The sequence below is a fragment of the Argiope bruennichi genome, chromosome 2 (genome assembly GCF_947563725.1).
Source record: "Argiope bruennichi chromosome 2, qqArgBrue1.1, whole genome shotgun sequence".
NCBI classification, from domain to species: Eukaryota; Metazoa; Arthropoda; class Arachnida; order Araneae; family Araneidae; genus Argiope; species Argiope bruennichi.
The window spans coordinates 96,355,085-96,378,291 of record NC_079152.1 but is presented as its reverse complement, the minus strand read 5'-3'; the positions used below and the strand labels follow the sequence as shown (position 1 = coordinate 96,378,291).

The window sequence follows — 23,207 nt, the reverse complement described above, 5'->3', positions numbered from 1 at the left end:
CATCCCTTAGTAGAGAAAAGAAACTATTCATTTTCAATAAGATTTTAATGATCAGCCTGTTAAAAAATTTATATCTGTAAGCATGCTTAGAAAAATTAAAATAGGATGATTTTATTTATCTCCAACGTTGGTATCGATCATTAAAAGAAAATACTAATTATTATATTAATTATTTGAATTAATTTTCTCTTAAAAATGTTCACTATTCTTACTTCTTTTAGGGTACTTCAACTTAAAACGGATAAACTGAATTTTAATATCCGTATTCTAATTGATATTTTAGTATATTCTAATAGTTCAATTTTTATTCTAAATTGGATTTATTCTTCATTCGTAATTCATTCTAGATGAAACATTTTTAATGTGGATGAATATATAAAATCGAGAAGGAACATTTCTTGTGGATTTTTGTCGGAACATTTTTCTTGGTAATTACGTATTGATTAAATTTATTTCTTAGCAAAAATAGAATAAAACATTTCTGTTGTTGGAAACTGAATAAAGTAATTCGTATCATTATTTAACAAATTACTGTACGAATAGTATTTCATGTCTAATACAAAATATTTCTTAAATAAAAATTCTAAATATTTTTATTAGTTGAATAGCTAATGCACGTCCTCAAATAAATAGTTATTTTAGCTTTAAGATATAAATAAACAAGATTAATTTCCATGGCCAGCTTTCAGCCATGAATTGTTATATTTATGTTATATAGGGTTCTGTATTAAAACTGATATAAATATGTATGTGTAGAACTTCAAAATCGTAGTTGAATTCAACAGTCTAATTAAAAAAATGTTTTTTTTTTAAATACATTTTGTCGTGGCTGGTTCGTGAGAGCTTTGAATAAAAAGGAAAATAGAGAACTTAACAACAAATTTATTGCAGATTCGTTCGAGTTACTCTGCTCAGTAACTCCTTCTCGAATGACATCACTCTTTTAATTACACTCGCGCTAGTTGTCTATCGCCATCAATGAACGTTTATTTCCTAACGCTTCAAAATCCAATCACTACACAATTGATTAAAGTTTTAACGGCTGAGAGAGAAATGTCCAATATTCTATTGAAATAATTTATTCAAATAATACTTTGTAATTCATATAGTCTTTAAAGGTGGCCTTTTTCGTAATTATTTAAGAAAAAATGGAATTTAGTTATTTTCTACGTGCATTTGAACACAATAAACTAGATTTGTTTTCGTTTTTCGTGATTAGTAACAATAATTAGCAATTTATTGGAGGAATATTCTATAAATAAAATGCTCTTTAAATTGATTTTTTTTCATAATTATTTATGAGTAAATAGAATGTTGTTATTTTCTATGCCATTTAAACACAATAAGCTAGATTTTCTTTTTGTTTTTCGTGATTAGTAATAATAAGTAGCAATTCATTATAGGAATATTCTATAAATCCAATGCTCTTTAAATTGATTTTTTTCATAATTATTTATGAGCAAATGGAATGTAGTTATTATCTGTTATTTAAACACAATAAACTAGATTTATTTTTGTTTTTCGTGAATAGCAATAATAATTAATATCATTGAATATTTTAATTACTATTGCATTTTTTGAATGAACTTCTAGAGTTAATGTTATGAAATTCTTCTAATGTATGCAGCTTTGAACTATATTGCTCTATGCTAGAATTTTCAAGGAGCAATTTTCCTCTTTTTTAAATTCTTACCTTTTGCAGATATTTTGACATTGTTTAAATTTCTGTTATGAAATTAATTTATTGAATTAATACTATTTTACTTTTATTGTAAAATGGTATCATATGTTAAAATTTCTATTAAGTGTAGCAGTTAAAAGCAAAATGCAGAAAATTCCTGTACAGAGAATACTTAAATGTTTGTTATTATTTGTACTCTCTCTGTCATTTATTTATTGCATTTATTAAAGAACGGGAAATTATGATACTATACGATTTCTTTAACATATAAATAAAGTTGTGTAAGAAAGTAAATAATTTTTTTTTGTCTTGTTTTCTCCTAGCGTGTATCTAAAAAAAGGCATAAAAATACAGAACGAAAACAATTTTTTTCCCACGCACATTCTAAAATGGGAACAATGGCGCATAATGGGTTAAATGGACATATAATATCAAACCAGAAAATTGCGCATTTTCTTGTACAAAGCTCTTTGAAATTGATTATTTTTTTTAATTTATTTTCTCAAAAACGTTTCTGTTCCCTTTTATTATTAATACTTTTAGATTGTCCATTATTACAGAAAAACTTGCTGCTATATTTCAAAAATATTTCGCGTACTTACAGTTTAAATTTTATGCAATATGAGTCACATGTTACTGGATGGTGCAATGTCCACTATAAGAGTTACAAACTGCCCTGCTGTGTAACTGTTTTAAAACTGTCATTCGAATTCTTATATAATTAATTTAAAATGAAAAAAAAATGTTTTGATACTCTCCTTAAAAATGAACTTTTTCACCGCCAGTGGAATATCTGTTCGTAATTTTCGATCTTTTTAAAAATTTATTATAATATTGACATGTAAACTCTTTGTTTTTCAACTATCATTTTTTATATTGATGTGAAAAAAAATAAACAGAATTCTCCCCTGTTCAATTTAATAATGTTTTTGAAAGTTTTGCCATGGAACTGTGAATATTTGATAAATAAACGGAAATGGTAGGCTTTAGTTTCGTTTATTTTTTTTTCTTCCTTATTTGAAAATGATATATCTAAAAATAATAACACTTTATTAGGGGAAATTAATATAGAAAAAAAATGGCTATAATGTCCTCAGTATTTGCTTATTATATTTATGGATATATCTAGTTGCAATAATAACTCGATATAATCATTTAAATAAATTACCATATTATGAAATACGAAAACTCTGCAAAATTTGATGCAAATATTATACAGTGCAAGAAAAAATGATAAGGCAAAGCGAAAACTCTGCAAAATTTGATGCAAATATTATACAGTGCAAGAAAAAATGATAAGGCAAAGCGAAAAGTCTGCAAAATTTGATGCAAATATTATGCAGTGAAAGAAAAAATGATAAGGCAAAGCGAAAAGTCTGCAAAATTTGATGCAAATATTATACAGTGCAAGAAAAAATGATAAGGCAAAGCGAAAAGTCTGCAAAATTTGATGCAAATATTATGCAGTGCAAGAAAAAATGATTAGGCAAAGCGAAAACTCTTTTCTTCTTCTCGGCTATGCATTTGTGTTATTCAAATTTAAAATGGTGCAGTTAATTAATCCTATCAAAATAATGACAGCACTATACATATTTTTATTTTAAAATTATTATTATTATTTTTACTTTCCTAACACTGTAATCGTCAAAAAATTGGAACTCGAGATTTTGATGACTCTCCACGTTTCAGAACTGCTTTGAAATCACATTTTTGGTATTAAGTCAGTCTATGAATATGATGACTCAAAAATACTTTAAGTTCCACGGAAAAAAATTGATGTACGGACTTAAGACCAAATTTTTAGATTTTTGCCAAATTTTGAAAGAAATTCTTTCTCTGGAAGTCTGTCTGTCTGGCTATAAGTACAAGTGACTTCGATAACTACAAAATGCAAAGGAATATGTAGATAAAAATGCAATTCACCATTTAGCCTTTAAACTATAGATTTTCATCAAATTTTGAACCAGATCTTTCAAACAGTTGACTCACTGTAGGTCTATACTTTCGCGTACATGTAAACGTAATAATTGATAAACCATCAATGACTTAAATCAAAATTCGGTGTCTGATCTTGTGACGACAATTTTAGGTCTTGATCAGTCAGACAAAAGATATCCAAAATACATATTCTGTCGATAGATTTAGCACTAATTGTAGATTCTAACTAACAAGATTTATATTGTAGATTCTACTAACAAGATTTATATTGTAGATTCTACTAACAAGATTTATATTGTGTAACTATCCTTAATTAATGCCATGCAGGATATTTGTGTTCTTACCTAAGGTCAATGCTTTGTGGAAAGGATTAAAAAAATTATTGGATAATATGCGAAAAAGTTTCGGAGAAACCATTTCCGCTTTTTTTTAACACCAAAAGTTGGGAAAATTATAAGGAAAACCTCAGTTATCGGTTTATTCATTTTCTGCGGATTTTAGTCATCTTGTTGTGAACCTGCTTTATCAAATCATGCATACTGTCAGAGAGAAATTATATATTTTGTGAAAATAGAGAAATTGAAAACAATTAGCATTGATCGAGCAAAGTAGCGCCCTTAGTTTAAAGAATATGGTTCTTTGGAAATAACTAAAAGATTAAACAGACCTAAAATGTGAATATTTATTAAGAAATAATGGCCATTATGCAAAATTGAAGCGTACTGACTGTCCGTCTGCATTGACTTCCCGTTAAAAAGAACTATTGTTAATCGAGTAACTCGTAAAAGCTTTCTTCTTCACAAATTATGATATATTCAATGCTTCCATACACCAACCGAATTATACATAATACTGTATTAAAACGTCCACACATAAAATTAAACGCCAATTACCTCTAACTATGAGACAAGAAATAAAACGTCTGGAATTTGAAAAAAAAAAAATGTTGAGGGGGGGGGGAGAAAATGGCACAATGCTGTTTTTATAGATGAAATAAAATTAATATCTCGACTTACCAGACGGGTTAAGAGATTATTGGTATGATATCCGGCATTTATCACCCAGTTTCAAAAGGCGATTGTGTGGTAGGTATTAGGATTATTTTTGACAGTTTTACTGGTAATGGAACGGCATCAGTTGCTTATTTGAAAGCAAGCACTATTTGTAAAGACTACCGAAGCACCTTGCAGAAGATTTATTGCTGTTGCCGCCTCTGATAACATTTGGAAACTACATATTCTAGCAAGACAATGCATCCATATACGAGTCAAATTCTGTACAATTTGGGTTTAAAAAATAACATTTAATTTCTTAATTCTGTTAACACAAAATGCCGAATAACATTGTTACAATATCTTCACGATATCGGAGGATATTCATAATGTCGATGAACATTGTGGAAGTATCGTACAATAAAATAAAATGAATAATAATAAGTTTTTTGAATAAAATATTTTATGGCTTTAATATTTTTTTCCAGCATGATAAAACTGTTTATCTTGCACTCTGTTAAAATTTACATAAATTTCAAACATGTAATTAATTCTTAAATTATTGAAGTTTCTCGCTTGGCTGTATCATTTTTCCAGCACTTTTTTATAGTACAATTGAAGTAAATATTTTTTATGAAAAGAAATATGCATTTTGATCTTTCCAGAAGTACATAGTTTTGATTATTAAATATGGCTGGTGTTATATTTATCTGCAGGTCATATGTTTTGCATACGTATTGCTTTGATAAAATTTTGCTTAAAAATAAAATATTACAATTTCAATATTATTGAAATAGAAACTAATTGCTCATCTAATAGTTTCAATTGATTAATTTCTTTTACAAAAAAAAATGTACTGCTCACAGACTTTCTTAAATGAAGTTACTATTTACTTATTTAAAAAAGTTACAATCACTGAAAAAAAATGAAATTGACTATTATGAGGAAATAGAATTATTCAACTAAAGTTGTAATTCAGATGAAAATGGACAAATTAATTGTACTCATAACTGCAAGCAATTGAAATTATACTTTATTTGCAAAAATTGTGAATGCAGCTTTCAAGTTTTAGCGATCGGACTCATAAAACTCAGCATTCATTACTATATTAGATGTATGTGTATTGTTATAATTACTATAGCTACTTACTTGTAAGCAAATTTCTTTTGCTTTAATGATTTGACTCATAGCATTTATTGTCTATGCTTATTATTACGAAAATTATGTCTATTCACTTCTAAGCAGCAAGATTATTTTACTTGCATTGGCACTGAAATTACGCAGTACCATCCAAGTCTTCTGTATCTTGACTGACTCATGGACATGAGACTTCAACATCTGCCTTCAATTCTTTGAAATCACCTCGACTTTTCTTTATATTTTTATAGTTTCGAATCTTTATTTTGTTTTTGTTTTTTCTTTATATATATGCTCATTTTTTAAAAAGTTTGCATGATTTCGTTGCATGTACTAGATTTCACTAGAATCTTTTGGTTGTTTTTGGCTTGGCATTGCTATATTTTCTTTCTTTTATTTGAAATGTTCACGCAATGTTGCATTTTATTGCATACTAAAATCAGTTTCATTTCTGTTTGTTGTTCTGATATTAATTTCCGTTCCCTATTTTCCTTTTCCTTGTCCTTTGTTGCTTCTTACTTCACTCCTTAATCGGAAAATACTTTTAAATTAAGAACATATTATTTAATTAGAATACAAAAATAATTATTAATTTATTTTAAATGTTATTATTATCAAGTAAAAATTTAATTTTGGCAATAATTAAAATAAGATTAGTTTCTATTAATTTTTAATTTTATTATCTTTAAAAAATCCAAAGATAAATAAATAAATTTTTATATGTATAAAAAATGAATTCTTTAAAACTCTGTATAAAAAATTGAATTCTTTAAAGATTATTTTATTACTTACTTGGTTTTTCTTAAAAAATGACCCTGACCGAAAGACAGAAAACAATTCCTATTCCCTTTGTTTTAATTTGATGTGTTTTGTGCTCTTGTTCTCCTGCATCCTTTAGTGTGACTTGTTTTTTTATTTGAAGTTTTTTTTTTGTTTCTTTAGTTTGTTTACTTCTGTGTTTTGTGACTTATTTTCTTTCTGTGTTGCTTTTGCTGTAGGGTCTTGGCTTGGGTTGTCAGTCGGGTCTCAAGGGACGAAGGGACACCTCAATCGGTCTTCGTCCCATTCCTCAGTGTCCAACAAGAGTGCGGGTCGCCGCCAGGTCCTTGCGGAACCACACACACTCCTGTGCACTCTTCTATTTCTCTTCTTAGTGAAGATTCTACTTATGAAGGCACCAGCCAGCTGAATTTCACAGGATTGCATGCCTTCTTAAGGCTTTCATCTTTGAATGCACAAACTTCTGTACTCTTTACCACTTCAACACGAAATGTCATTTTTGTCCTAAAACAGACCAAAGTATTTTGTTTGGCATATGCGCAAACACCATTTGACGCGCCCTAAAGTATATTTCCAATATCCGTGATGTAGGGTTCTGGCACAAATATACTTCTCTAGGCCTTTTCCAAGCATTATTAGCACACTGTGGTTGCACATATTTCCTGAAGCAACAAGTTACCTCTTGGACTTTGTGACTTTCCTATAGAACAGACCAAAGCTTTATGATAGGATGTATATATACTTATCTCAAGAAGTGTAAAAAGTTACCAGTCAGGGAATTAATGCGATATGCTGTCTTATAAATGTCCTCCACTGGTATAAAATTGTAAATTATCAGTAAAATTAATCAGTATATGAATGTTGCTATATAATAATCTAAATTTTGATAGACAAAATTTGTTTTATTTAATTTTCACATTAACAAAAGATCGTATGAAACCATGTGCATTAAAATACATGTGTAAATGAAAATTGCTTTAAATATTTTGCTTATTATGAAAAAATTGTAAAAATAAATAGAAGCTACTTTAGATTATAATATTTTACTAAAGTCCCTGAACTAGAAGTAATTGGGTTAGAAAATTCATATAGGTGGAATCACATACATAATGTCTAAGAAAATTTCTTACATCATGTACCTATATTTTTCCATGATGGTGACAGTAAAAACACATATTTTTGATACAAAAAATATCCATTAGAAAAGCATTGTAGGCAGATTCTTATTCTGCATATCTTATAGAATTTTGTTAGTTTCACAATCTCTTAGAATGAAAATTTTAGGTTATGTTTAATAGAATAAAAAGTCCCACATAATAACTTGTAAAAATTGAAAAATTAAATTATTGTTATATTTTTAATAAGGTTTTAAAAATGAGAATTGATTCAAATTTTGTATAAATGTTTTATTTAATTTAAGATATTAATAAGAATTTTCTGATCATATGGGTACATTTATCAGACAATTTTCTTTTCTGAGGAATATTGATTTTTTTTATGAAATTTAATTTCTTTAATATGAAGCTTTTTTATCATTTTATTAAGAACATTCATTCATACTTTTAATTTCGATATTCGAATTACTGTTTTATTATTCTTTCTTTCTTTTGTATGTCCATAGATAGCCTCATTTTTTCCTTTTTAATTCTGAATATATTGTCCCATTGAATTTTATAGTTTAATATATCATTTCGTTTGTACATATGGTTGTAAATGATTTTAAAAATATTTATCTTTTATCAGACTTCTGGGTTTATGTTATAGTTTTGTTAATAATAGATTTCTAGTTTAAATATGAATCCTCAGGTAACAAATCAGAGTTTTAACTATAGTTATTTTATATTAAAATGATTACAATATCGATTATTCATTGCACTTTTTATATATAGTCACACATTTTATTTTATTATTGTTTTTTCTTCATTGTATACTATGTGTTCATTGATTCCGTTCTAAGGACAAATTATTTGTTATGATTCTCATATATCGTCAATATTCTATTGCAGTAAATATTTATTTTTACTCATCTTTCGTATCGAATAAAAACTGAATAAAGTTGAATTGATATTTTTTATATCTTTAAGAGTTATTTTTTAGTATTTTTATTACTTTGTTGAAATCTTAATATAAACAAAGCTAAAACAAACAAAAAAAAAATGTATTGATTAAAAATATTCTCGACTTTTGGTTTTTTTTTTTTAAATTGAGCACTTTTATTTTAAACTTTTTGATATGCCTGTTCTTTTAAAGTTAAATCAGGATTAAAATCCTTTCATGTATAATATTTTTAACGTAAAAAGTACTTTTGTATAAAAATTATAATATACAAAGTCTTTTTATGTATGAAATATTTATCGTCTTTTATCATCTGATTTTAATTAAAATTAGAGTATCAATTTTTAAAAAAAACTATTAATAGTTACGTTTCTCCGCTGGTTATCCATAATTGTTACATTAGTACTGCAGATTTGTTCACAAATGCTGAAGTATAAGAAAGATTTTCTGCGTTAACTTAAGCTTGATTTTAAGCATAATTAAATGACCACTTTAAGACCAGTCAACTTATTGTCGAAAGCCGTCTTAAAATAGGAGAAACATTTTAAAAAATGATAATAGAGTGAAAAAGGCGAAAATTTTGTTAATTTTTAACTAATTGAATATTTAATAAGTTAACAGTACTCTTTCTTATGTCTTATTTAATAAGTATGCAACATTTTATTGAATTTGTGACACTTGTTTTCTATTGAGATACATACTTTACTTTACTTTTCTTTTTTTTCAATAGGGATACATTCTTTACTTTACTTTTTCAATAGAGATACATACTTTACTTTTCAACTTATAAGAAAACAATGACCTTAATTTATATTAAGATAGCAAGAACTTGTGGTGAAAGCTTATCAGCCAGTTAACAGCTGCACTGCACGGGCAGTTGCTTTTGTATTGTGGTCATGTTACTCGGCTGCGAACCACATGGTCCCAGGTTCTATTCTCGCCTATACCAATTCGCTACATTGGTGATTTAAACACGAAACCTTCTGATTACCAATTCGCTACAAACTTAATGCACTTCTATAGGTATGTTTGACCACAAGCTTAACTGCATTTTCTATCATTGTGCAGTGTTTTATTAAGTTATAGCCATATTTCGCTGAAAGAAAGCGATTTTACGAAAAAGAAGAAGGTTTAAAACACTATAATCAGAGCCGGATTTTAGAACTTCCAATCTCTACTTCCAAAACCTAATTTTATTGATCTTAGTTTATCTCCTATAAAAGCAATTTTAACTATTAAATATTACGAGAAGCTTAAATTACTAAATTTTTTTTATTGCAAGTCATCTTCTGGAGAGCTGATTTCAGTGCATCATATATAAATATAATTTAAATTTATAAGTAATTTTTAATAAAACAGTAAAATAAATATAAAACTTTTTTCTGCACAATTTAAATACGCTATTGCAAAGTTTGCCAAAACTGTTAAATTATGGACAGTAATTATCGACAATAAAAGATTAAAGAGGGACCATACTTTAGACAAATTTGTAGACATAAAAAAGTGTCATAAGAGAAATTAAAATTGATTTTAATTTAAATCAGTTTGAGTACACAGTTCTTATAAATGAAATGAAATTACAAAATTCGGTTGTCCTAAAAACCATTTATTTAAAATTTCTTGGCAGCCCCTGGATAAATTTCTATTTTGCAATATGATTCTGGTTATAACATCAAAAAAAGCTACTCGTGGTCCTCCGATTTTTGAACCAGATGTGAGTTTTTTTTTATTGTACAATATCTGGATCAGATTTTAAACTTAAAATCATGCATGCAATTTCTTTTAATTCTGCTAATGAAATTCATTTGATTCCGGAGTTTCTTTTCATTCCGTTAACAAATTTAATGAAACTAAAATATTTCTAACTTAACAATTCAAGACAGCTTAAGTTACAACTGTTAGATTTTGAGTGGCATGGCAGAACCAAATACTCGCCTAATTCTGAAGTTAAAATGAAAAATTTTTTGGTCTTTGAAATTTGATGGAATTTTTTTTAAAAAACATGAATAGAATTCGTTACATATATAAATAATTAAATGTGTAATGATTTCTAATAATCTGATAACAGTGATTAACTTAGTCATTCATTTGAACATTGCTTTTATAATGGATACTTTAAATACAGAAAGCTGAAAGTACCCAAGAGTAACTTTACTTAAATTGGGTAGTTTGCTATTAAAAGAAGAAAAACTTCCAAATTTTCTCATGATTGAATGGAACTTAATTGAATATCAACAGATGTCCAAATGATAACTGGCCTGTTGCAAAATGTACCAATTGGCGAATTTTTATATCAATTTTTGTAATCATTCAAAAAAAGAACATTCAAATTCAGCTGATTCCACGCAAAAATGTCTCTTGTTGTTATATGAAAGATCTATGAGCTAATCTAGTGGTGTTGCTAGCTAATTCTCAAGCAGTATCTGATTGTCTTCAAAGGCGGTCCGAAACTACAGATATCTTACGCTTGATTGCAAGTTTGAATATTAAAAAAAAAAAAAATCAATTTACTCGATGAGATAGCACTTTAAACCTCCTTATTTGTGGTGTTCTCAGTTAAAGACATTATTCTTGTATATCTTTATCCCAGACACCTTTTATTATTAAATACGAATAGATTTTTATATCGACCTAAAAAGTGGCTAGAGACGAAGTTCAACAATATCAATATTTCATTTTTTACCAAAGCCTGTTTAGAAATTTTATAAAGAAAATTATGCACTTAATCTTTCATCTCTTCATTCGTATATACCAGTGTGATATTTTTTGTGAACAATTAAATTTAACTTACAGTTTTTATTACAATATTATTCCATACAAAGATGCATTTATAGCGAAATTTCTTTTAAAAAATTAACTGACATAATGCTTAAGCTACTTGAAAAAATACTTGAGCGAGTTACTAAAGCAATAACTACTCACTCAAAAGTTGAATAATAAATTCATATTTTGAAAATAATAATTTGGAGACATTCTTTTACAAGGGTTTACAAAAATTTAATCGGTCCTTTAAATGCATACATTTTTTTATAATTATTTGATTAATTAGGTAACTTTTTCTGAAAATCCTTTGAAATTGAAAATTTATAGGAATTAATTAACCAGGAGGTAAAGTTGTGAATTATTAATATGAATATTTCATTATCTTTCAGTTGTTTCATTTACGTTATATTTTATAAAATATTAAAAGCTATAAATGATGCGAAATTTTAATTGAAAAGCCAAATGTTTTGTTAGTTATTAATGTAAAAATGATTTGAATTAATAAAATACTAAAATTGGAAACAAAAAAAAATGGAATGATTGAATCAAATTTTAGAAAAACCTTCTTAATGAACTGTCTTTTATTTTAAAACTTTAGAGAGACAAAAAAAAACTGTTATTGTTTAATTTTAATTGAATCAATATAATGCTCGTTCGATAAAGTTTAAGAATAAAGTTTGGAGTTAAAGACTTGACGTGTATCAAATAATCTCGAATGACTGCATTCATATGGATAAGCATACTAACTTATACACAAACGAATCATCTTCTTCACGACCCGTTAATGTATCGTAGCTCATTTAGTAATCTGAATGACAGAGTCACTACGGCATCAACTACATAGAGCATTATGATGAACATAATATAGCTCTTCTGAGGCTGATACTCTTTGGTTTAACCAACCCACCTCATTTGAAAGGTGTGACCCGCCATCGAAGTGGTGGAAACCTCAACGCCACATCATTATTAACTTTAGGTGAATTTAATGGTCTACAGAAAACGTTTTTAATAAATTTAGTAATATTTTAACATGAATTTGAGTGAAAAATCATTTTAAAAGTTAAAAATTGTATTTTAAATTCTATATATTAAATTCATAATCATGATTTCAATATTTTCTATTAAATATTATTAAAATAGTTCTCGTATGAATTTGAGACCAAGAATCAAACAATATGTTTGAAAAGTTTGGTAGCATTTGTTGAAAGTCTTACTTCTTAAAATGCTAGTTAGTTGATTTAAAAATGAAGATTTCAATTAACATAACAAAGAGCGAAATACTGCTTTGCATTATTCAATGAGTGTCACTTCAAAAGACCATATATATATATATATATATATCATCCTACATTAATTGAAAGAAAGATATATAGATTATTGAAAAATCATATGTGAACTGATGTTTCTAAGAAGAGAGAGAAAAAAGAGTCGTTTTATATGAATTTTTATATGAAATTAATCTTGGATTCAGTACAATAATCCTGAATGACTGAAGGGTTATGTGTGTCTGAGTGAAATAGATCTATTAATTCCGTACAGAATGTATGTAGCAATAAGGTTAATCTATATATCAAGTAATTTCAAAAGTTCTGTTAAGAAATTGCTCCAAATGCTTAAAAACATCTGTTGTTAAGTGCAATCAACAATCATTCAGTTGCAAGAAAATATTAAATCAATCGAAACAGAGAATCAAAAATTCTAGTTATATCAGAAGATTCCACAAGCTTGAATTTTTAAAATGTAAGTGTTTGCTCATATGGAGTAATCCAAAAGGCCACCCCTCCCGTCTCTTCGAGAGCATACGATAATGCTCATATGTAGTAAAACAAATCAAGGAATTTCATGAAGCCTTTTGTTGGAATGTGTTGTCACACTATACATATTTTTCAGATGCGATCTTTTAGATAAAAATTTTTCCCATGGTAATCTATAACTATTCGCTATATTATTAAGAGAGTTATTACCATTTTATTTAAGAGAGACCTTTTCAATCCTTATATGAAGGGAAAAAATAACTTCACGAATGTATTGCTTCAAATAGCCACATCACCTCTAGAGATCAGACTACGGCTAGAATAGACTCCTTATATATATTTTCTCTTTATTTGTAATTTGGTGTTTAATGTAGATACATTACTTAAATTGTAAAAATAATATTAGCTATCGATATAGTTTAATTTTAAAGAAATATTTTTTAATTGCCCTTTTGTTATCAGACTTAATTTGTAATAACTATTCATCGCAAATTAAGATAGTTAATCTGTTCAATTTAATGATATAAAAAGGAGGTTATGTTTTTTTTAAAAATTATACTCGTAGAAGGTAGGATAATTAGGAAAAAAGAGTAATAATTGAGAACGATGGCCGCTTTGTTATCCACTGACCACTAATTGAGTGTTGATGAAACTTATCTAATAGCGAAGCGTATGCCTTCTGTTAAGAGACATCAGTATAATATATATTTATTTTCTTAACGATACATCTATGTTACAAGTAAGTAATAGAATAACAACAATAACAAAGGTGATGTCACTCAAGCTAAAATTTCTTGTGCTATAATGTTTGCTTGTAGCAACATCCTCCCCATCGTGGTCAACTTCCAGAATGGAATTGAATTGGATGGGTAATATCTTTTCCTTCGACATGCTGGATGCAGCAACGGATTTTTCCGTTATGACCGTGTATTAATTTGACCAAGAGGCCTTTTTTCCACATATGTCGTGGTCGCAGATCTTCTTATAGTAGGACCAAGTCTCTTGAGCACACTCGTGGTGATTGCTTGACATTTCGTACCTGATGATATAAATGTAATTCCAACAGATATTCTTTAGACCATCTTTTCCAAAACATATCCAATAAGTCTGGCTATTGGCAGTAAATATTTGTGAGTTTGATAATCTTACGCTCAGGCTCGGATGGGACAGTGGTCAGCTTTTGATCAGTTAGGAAATGAGCTGAAGTTAAACCTTCCTCTGTATCATTCTCACCATGCTCATCAATCAAAGTCTACTGTTGAGTGGGGTTCTAATCTCACCAATACCGTTGTTAAGGCTCCCTCATCTAGTAATGCATGACCAAGTGATTTTTGAAAGCACCGTTTGGTTAGACCTATTAGTCGTACTTACCATCCCCCCCCCCATCAAGCTGCTCGTGGTGCAATTAATTTTATTTTACACCAATGGGAGCATAGAATTGCTGAACTATAAGAAACTTCCATGTTTGCAGCATGAAAGATGGTGACGTTGTCAGTGTACATGGTGTGTCGAAGTCTCCTATTGACAAATCTTTGTAAGGCTAAAATAAACTTGTCTGCTGAAAAGTTGGAAGCAAGTTCATTATGCTAGTTATAGTAGTGGAACATTACATTTATAAGCTGTATTTGAAAATTTCGAAATCCTAATAAAGGCAGTCTAAGGTACTCTGAAAGAAAAATAATATTTTTCTACTCTTATTTCAGTGTTATTTTTGAACGTTTATTTACTTCATTTGACAATGTGTTAAAAAAAGAAGTGAAACCAAAACTTTCTTAAGTGTTTAATCCCTAAACCATTCTTTATATTTATTTATTTATTGCAAGGTAAGTTGCAAAGTTATATATTTTATTGACTCTATAGGATATAACGGTTAAAAGTAAGATTCAATCATCAAATTTGAACATTTCTCCTTAAATTCGTATTCTCAGTTATCCCTAATAATTCTCATTGTAGGAAAAAAACTAGAAACAGGTTTTTATATCAATAAAAAACCAGTATTTTTCATGCATTTTGAGTAATTTATTATGTGATAGAAAATGATATTAAATCTAAAATCATGACAGCTTCCCGCCATTAATTTCATTATTTTATATCAGTTTAATAATTTATATTTTTAAATATCCGATCATGTGTATCTCTCTCAAGGATGAAAGTCAGTTATTGATGCTGATTTAATGCTGTTTAATGTCAAATATGGAAGGAAATATCGAAGAAAAGAAAATAGATGCTTGGGGAGAAATCTGAATATTATAATTTTGATTAATTTCAATAAGAAATGGAAGGTGTGGAGATGAAGGAAATATCTTGTCTGGAATCATCCAGATAATTGTTTTTTCAATAAATATATATATTTTGATTGATTACGTTGAAAGCACCAGAATTAAGGCATGTTTTCTTAACTCTATGTGAAATAGATGATGTTGAGTAGATCACAGACCGGTGACCAGCTTGCGGAACATTAATTTGATTAATTCAAAAGAATTTTTAATTTTATTTTAAATTTACGTAGATTCTTTCAAGTAGCGTAATAGACCAGGAAAAATGAATATGAAATTGAATATTCTATTTGAAGTGGTAGCTCTACTTCTAACAAAATTGAAGTTCTGCTCCTAACTCATTTTAACCCTTTCTAAGGCCGTGGGACGTATGCTTCCCACCAAATTTATCAATATTTGTATGAAATTATGTAGGTTGGTATCAGTTCTGACAAATTTTTTTAGAAAGACAGAAACTTAGATGATTCAGCTCTTTATCTCACACAAAATGATGTGCCTTGATTTGTTATTTAATTATTAATTAACAAAATTAATTAATTAATCAAATTAAATTTACCTAATAAGCTAAATGAATCTCTTTTCTTATTCTAATTTCAAGCCTAAAAATATTTTAACATAATATGATTAGAAAAAAATGACCCTTTAAAGGGTTAAAGTGCGTTTCTATGTCTTAGATATTCCCTTCTCGTATCTCACAAGATTCAGTCACTTGTGTTATTGTAAAGATCCATTCCTTGATGAAATCGGGTATAAATAATTAGAAATTGCTCGAAATAGAAGATATTTATTTCGAAATTTTATTTATAATATTCCACAAAATAGTAAAAAATATAAGAACATATTTTTGTTGAAAAACAGTACTTTGGGATATTTGGGTGCTATCAGTAAAATAAATTCTATAGTAAATAAGCCATATTTTATTATTACTTCAAATCAGTTCGCTACTATAATCCGAAGCCCAATCATTTGTCCTCAATTATCCCACAGTCTCTGGGGTAATTGGTTACAAATTCGTATATTTTTGAGGCTTTCTGCGATTGAAGTTGATTAACTAATAAATGAATTTGAAGAAAAAATGGTGTAATTAAAGGTGCCCTTAAAACATGATTATTTACTCACATAAGTTATGTTTATATTTTCCATCTCATAGCGAAGAAGATGACGATACAAAATTCTTTCCCGGTTACCCTTACTGACTCTATTTGGGTTTTCACTTTATTTATTCACTAATGTTCAGTTTTTGTTATCAGATTTTTCAATAGTAAAAAAAATTACATGGATATTTGTGAAATTTAACGCTAAAACGCAAATTAATCAGATGTTTTACAAAATCATTAAAATATCATGCAAAATTTATTTAGCCATAAATTTTATGCATGATATTTTTAACATCTTGTCATATATTTTTTTTAAGAATGGCAAACTCAGAAAAAATAATTAATATTATTATTGCATAAAATGGCTATTTATTTTATAAGTGCGCATCGTTAAATCCATTATATTCGTTAAATTTGCACATTTTAAATTTTAATTGTTTTTGGCGGGTGTGATTTAGTCTAAAATTTATTTTGATACTGTTTATTCGGATTTGAAATTGAATAAACAGACTACTTTATACAGAAAATAATAACCGGCAAGATAAATGTGAGAAAAACAATTTTTATATTGAACCCCATAAATTACTTATTCTTTTGCTTAATTATTTAGTAATATTTATTCTTACTTTCTTTTTCATACTGAGATGCTAATTTACCAATACAATTTTACCCATTTTCAGAATTAAAAAAAAATTTCTTTCATTTCTGCAATTGGTGCTTTATAATTTTCAACATTTTTTACATAATTAATTCATCGTGGGACATATTTAAGGATTTTCAAATCTGTAGACAACAAGTGCCACTTCCTGTTTTATGCAAAGAAACTCTTAATTATATTACCATTTTATTCTTTGTTATAAAAATCGATAAAATTAAGAAATTAATTATTTTTAAAGAAAGCAGTTCGTTCTTAAGAATTTATTTTGTTTTAAATCTTTTGTAACATTGTATTTTTTAAATAAGCTTTAAATTTTATTTATATAGGTTTGAAGTTTAAGACCAAAAATTAATTTTGAAAGAATATAATAGCATAATTAAGAATATTTCTTTTATCTTGTATGAAAGTTAACAATATTCTATAATGAAGCGAATCAATTGTATCGTAATTAAACTTTTATTTGATCAAGATAGTGTTTCATATATTTTCTTCTGGAACTCTTTGAGGTTATTATTTTGAAAAAATTTTTTGGGAGTAAAATTAGAACATTTAAGAAGTCTAAGAACATTGTAGATTATTTATTTCAAAATGTTTACCATATTATCAAGTGGTGTTAAATGAGCTTAAAATATTCAAAATTAAATAAATTTGTCAAAAGTATCTAATCCTTGTTTCGGGATATGCAATTTCGGAAAAGAAATTTTAAAATTGCAAAACTTAATGATATAGAATTAATATTTTAAGGAATTATTGTATTTACCTTTGAGAACGAAACTCTTTCTGGTAGAATTTCATAAAGAACTGTGGCGCACATTTTCTGAAATATAAATTTAAAAATTTTTTTGAAGAAATTAAATCCAATAAGAAAGTTTATATAATATAATCAAAATCTATCAAAAAGAAAATTTGTTTCAGTTTTTCATATATATTTTCTAAATCTTTCAGTATCTTGAAAATAGATTTTAAGTAACTGCATCATGTATTATATATGTGAATACATACACTATAGTAACATATATGTTATTCACAATAAAGTTAATCTGAAATATAAGAATTTGTTTGCTGTTATTCAATTATTTATTTCAGATTTTCTCTGCGATTTTCCAAATTTATTTCAAAATAGTAAACTAAATTAATTTGAGATAAAATCAATGAAACCAATCCCTCAGCATCATAGGAAATTTGAATTTCTTTTCAGATTCATATAAGCACAAAATACTGAACAACATTGTTACGATATCTTCCCAACATTGGTCAGCATTCAAAACATCGGAGAACATCGTAGTAATATCGTACGATATCTTGTACTAATAGGGATGACAATAAAAATTTTCATGATAACAATTCAATATTCTTATATAATTTTACATATAATTTTTTTGTCAATTTTGCCTTTGATCATGTTCACTCTATTTATTACTCTACTCAATTTTGCAGAATGTCCCAAAGGCCAATTCTTCTACCAAGGCATGTGTGTTCTTCAGTGCCCATCAGGTTATTATGGCAGTGCTGTTGGAAATTACCGAAGTACCCAAGAACTCACTACTTCCGCCTGTCTACCTTGTCATTACAGTTGCATCGAATGTCACGGACCTAATGATTACCAGTGTGTTCTATGTCACGAAGATGCACTTCTTGTCGATGGCTATTGTGAACCCAAGGCAATGGTGGATGAAGTCCGCTCCTTCGCAGCATGGAATGATGTCGTGGTTGGCGTCTTCACTGCTCTTTGTTTTGTCACCATCGCTCTCACAATTTATGTTGTCGTTGCTCTTTGGCCACCGCCTTGCGTGAGGAGCAACAAGACTGGAGAATACGTATGCGTGGAGCAAGGTCCATCGCCAAATCAAACCGATTCCTCTGCGTCGTTCTTGTCGAAACCATCGCCAAATAACGCGACGAATAATGTGATACCATATTACGATAGCGACGAAGAGCTTTAAGATTTTGTTCGAGTGCTCCTCTCCATGGGTCTTATTTATTGATGCCAAGAGGAATGCCAGTGTCTCACCAACTTTCCAGAAACATTGATGGGTAGTTGGAATGATATGGAAGGTTCTTTGCCATTTTAGTTAAGCTAGCTGTTGTTAAGCAACTTAATGTAAATAAGAGAAGTTTATGTGATTCATATTGTATCACTGTTGCGGTATAACTGCCATATTTCCACCAACACGGACCCCTTTTTTTATAATGTTTTGAATTTGTTAGCTTAAAGTTATACTTAGCCATTTGTCTGTATTAAGGACACCAGGGAGCCTTATTGCTGAATTATAAAATACAGTTACACATTATGCTTCAAAATGATGCTTTTCATTGGCTTAAAACCTTGATATTTGTTGTAATCTGTATTATAATTGTCTGTAGACTTAGTTGAGTTTAATAATAGTGAAATATTTCTTTTCTTTTTTTTTTACAATAGTATTGATCGCTACTATCTGATTGATTTTGGTATCGCTGTCTCAAGAAAATAATACCCTTTCGAAATAGATTGTTGTTTCTGAAGACGCTATCTATAATTAAAAAAACCCCCTATTCTCCTCTTCTTTATATAAAAACGTGTTCTGATCCATACTCTTTTATTTCATAAATATGGTGCTAATATTACATAATATAAATAGAATACGTATTAATAAGAGGTTAAACTAAATTCTACTTAGTTGCTGTAACTTGTAACTGAATCAGTTGCAACCAGTTCCATTCTTCCAAAACAATTTGAAAAAAAAAGAAGAATTTGACTATAATTTATGTCAAATTTCTTTTTACTATCTTTTCAGGTCTTATTTTATACCCACATTTTCTTCGTTATTCTTCATTTCTTTATACGTATAGAATATACAAAAATGAAATGAGTTGTTAGAAATAAGTATGAGTTATTCAAAGCATTGATGATACAGAATACGAGCACTTGCAGCTACATTCACATTGTTGACATATTTATAGGCAGTTCCTAAGTTTCACGTTTATAGCTATTTTTTTGTTGGTGGTATTTGTTAAAAGTATAATTTAAGCTTTTTCTCAACGTTGAGTACATGTTATGCTTTAAAATGGTCATACATTTTGAAAGCAGTTATATTTTTTTGTTTTCTTTTGTTAAGTTAAAACCAGAAGACCTACCGAATATAGAGTTTTTACATTCATAATAGACTTACTGTCTATTTATGCGATAGAAAATGATAATTTTTTTTTTAATCATTTTCCCTACTTTTGAAGGCTTTACGGCGAAAATGGAAGGAAGCATACATTTTTTTTCAAAAAGCTTACACTATTTACTTCAGTATGTATGTATCACGGTTATGGATTTCTGATATTAGCTTACTCAAACTTTTCTGGATGTCTGCAATGCCATCTGTTAGCGGAAAACTCAATGAAAATTTTGGTTTGCTCAGGTTTTTATTTTAAATTAATAATAAATGTGTTTGATAAATCTGCTGCTTTCTGGGACATGTTCTTGAGGTTAAATATTGCAAATTCCGAGAAATAACTCTCATTTAACAATGCTTATTTTCTTCTTCCTTCAGTTAATTGATTTTTTTAAATGCGTAAATAAAAAAAAAAACACGATGGGGAGATAAGAGATAGAATGATATTCTTTTATGTGGTGATGAGAAACTATACATCATATCATATTCATACACTTATATATTTGTAAGTATTCTACAAACTAAATATTTCATAACTAAAAATATTACTATTTTCAGCTCCTAAAGCTTAGAAAAAATATTAATAAAATTTTAAAATTATTTGGAATTCAGTATATTAAGCCGAATTCGTTACATTTATAAAGAATATTCTCTGTAAACAAGAAATTATTTTTAGTCACTCGTCAAAAATTAAATACATTTCTTTAACGAAACTAAAATGTCTAAAAGTTGTACTTTTATTGGAATAATTTTCCTACCATTCCGTATCTCTACTTATTTAAAATAGAGTATTGAGTCCATGAAACTTATTAGTTTAGTTTCTTATGAATTCGGTGACATTCCTAGCATAATTTGATATAATACCGATGCAGCTTATTAAATAAGTAGTCATATCTACTTGAATACATTCACAACTAAAAGTAAAATAAAGTAAAGTAAATACAATTAAAATCGGAACTAGCATGATTGGTGGCAGTGGAGACAATTCATATGACAATTAATTGTATTTGCCAACTCACATCTTATTTGTTTTATTTGTGCTGTCATAACATTTTCTATCTTTTGTTCTAAGATGTGAAATGGACTCCAACAATAAATTAGTAAAATACATTTGGCGATTGTCACACGAACATGAATTGCTTTCCTTCACTAAGCAATTATTAATTATTTCCAGTAAATATTATAAATTTAAACTTTTTATAGTTTAGACAATACCCAGCCTTTCAAGAAGACAATACTTTTGTCTTTTAATGGAAATTACAATTGAAGATAACAAAAAAATATTTTAATTGAAAGTTAATATTTTATTCATTAAATGGAATGAAAACGCAGTTATATCTTATCATTAAAAACATATCTGGAAAAACGTATCAATATTAGATCTTGTTGTGATGAATAATATATAATTATATTTTACACTTATATTATTGATATTTCCTTCGATACACAACTACATCTTAACTGTTACGAGTTGATGGATTGTACGTAAGAATTGCGTGATATCAGACAAGTCTATTTTAATACTTCAGGTGAGGGAATGGCGTGCTAAATTTGGCAGCTCTTCTTTTCTTCATAGCATTCAATGTAAGATATATCAATTATTAGAAGTAGAAAAAAAAAGAAAAATAATAATAGTATGCTGAGTTCAAATAATTGTTTTTATCATAATTCTATTTTTTTTTTTTTTGGCGACTCGCATTTTACTTCACACTTTTCTCCCTCTTGGCAAATGCACTCGTCTGCCTAAAGTCGAAGGTCAGCCACCAATTTTTCAGCGTCATGATATATATAACAATTTATGCTCCTTCATATACCTATGAATATGTAATGCAATCTTTCTTGTATTTTTTGTTGAACTTACAGATACTGTAATTATTATGCTATTATACATTTTTTTGATGTAATTTGGTGTAAATACTTCATTATCATGTAATTTGCACTAATTTTTGATTTGAGCGTCAAAAGCTCATTGTTGGAAATCATTTAAAAAGAATCAGTATTTGATATTTTGTAATATTATTTACTAAATGTGTTCTCATCACAAATAAATCTGTTTTCTATGGCAATGTTTGAAAGTTATTCAACAAACAAAAGTAATGATGTTCATTATATGTATGTTATGACTTAATGTTTAAGAATAAAACAATATAAACAAAAATAACTGTAGAATCTAGAGTAGTCCTTTATTCCTAACTATCCGCCTTTGGTGATCAGCTGGTGCGTCTGGAATACTGGTTGGGTTTGTTTTTGATTAAATGTTTCATTCATCTAAAATTTATTTTTCAGTTTATTTTAGTATCCTTATATTTGTTTAGCTTTTAGTGTACATGAACTCTGGAGTGGAATCAAATCTCATATTAAAATCGCATGAAAAAAATATGATTGCATTATCTAACATCTAGCTTCTTGTTGTCTTGCATGGTATTGTAAATTCGTATTCTTATTCTTCGCGCGATATTAAGTTAAACATCAAATTCATATAGTGAAGCTTAAATGTATTATGTTACTACATCCTTCAGATGTTTCATATAATGTGCTGATAAAAAATTAAATTAAACAAGTAAATTATTCGGGATACCGAGTTTATTTCATAAAATCTGAAATTTTATCGAAAATTATTTCACACACACACAAAAAAGAATGATATGCAATCAGAAAGCTAAAACGAATTAAAATTCATAAAGAAATAAAAATATGGGCATAATTGTAATTTTTGAGGTTTTTTTTTAAATACAAAAAATGTCATTTAAATATTTGATAAAACAATAAATGTCATTGTGTTGAGAATATTGCAGCAAATTACGCATAAAACATTTTTAAAAAAGTAGCCGGAATCAAGGAAAAATTTACGAGAGTTAAATTAACATCTTTACAAGATAAACATTTTACAACAAACAACAATTTTAAACATTTTTTTTTCGTGCCAAAATATTATG

The 23,207-nt window shown here is 27.9% G+C and overlaps 1 protein-coding gene across 2 annotated transcripts in view; it reads left to right on the top strand.

The window, feature by feature from the left end:
- The window catches only part of LOC129991496 (furin-like protease 1, isoforms 1/1-X/2), a 277,744-nt gene extending 255,312 nt beyond the window's left edge, over positions 1-22,432 (top strand). Inside the window, exon 15 of one of the 2 annotated variants that reach the window (XM_056098235.1) lies at positions 18,569-22,432. In XM_056098235.1, the coding sequence (XP_055954210.1) occupies positions 18,569-19,074 (506 nt within the window). In that variant the 3' untranslated portion in view covers positions 19,075-22,432. Of the gene's footprint in view, positions 1-6,746; positions 8,002-18,568 lie in introns of those variants that run through there. The other variant, XM_056098236.1, reaches the window with a different exon arrangement.
- Positions 22,433-23,207: the final 775 nt, after the last annotated feature.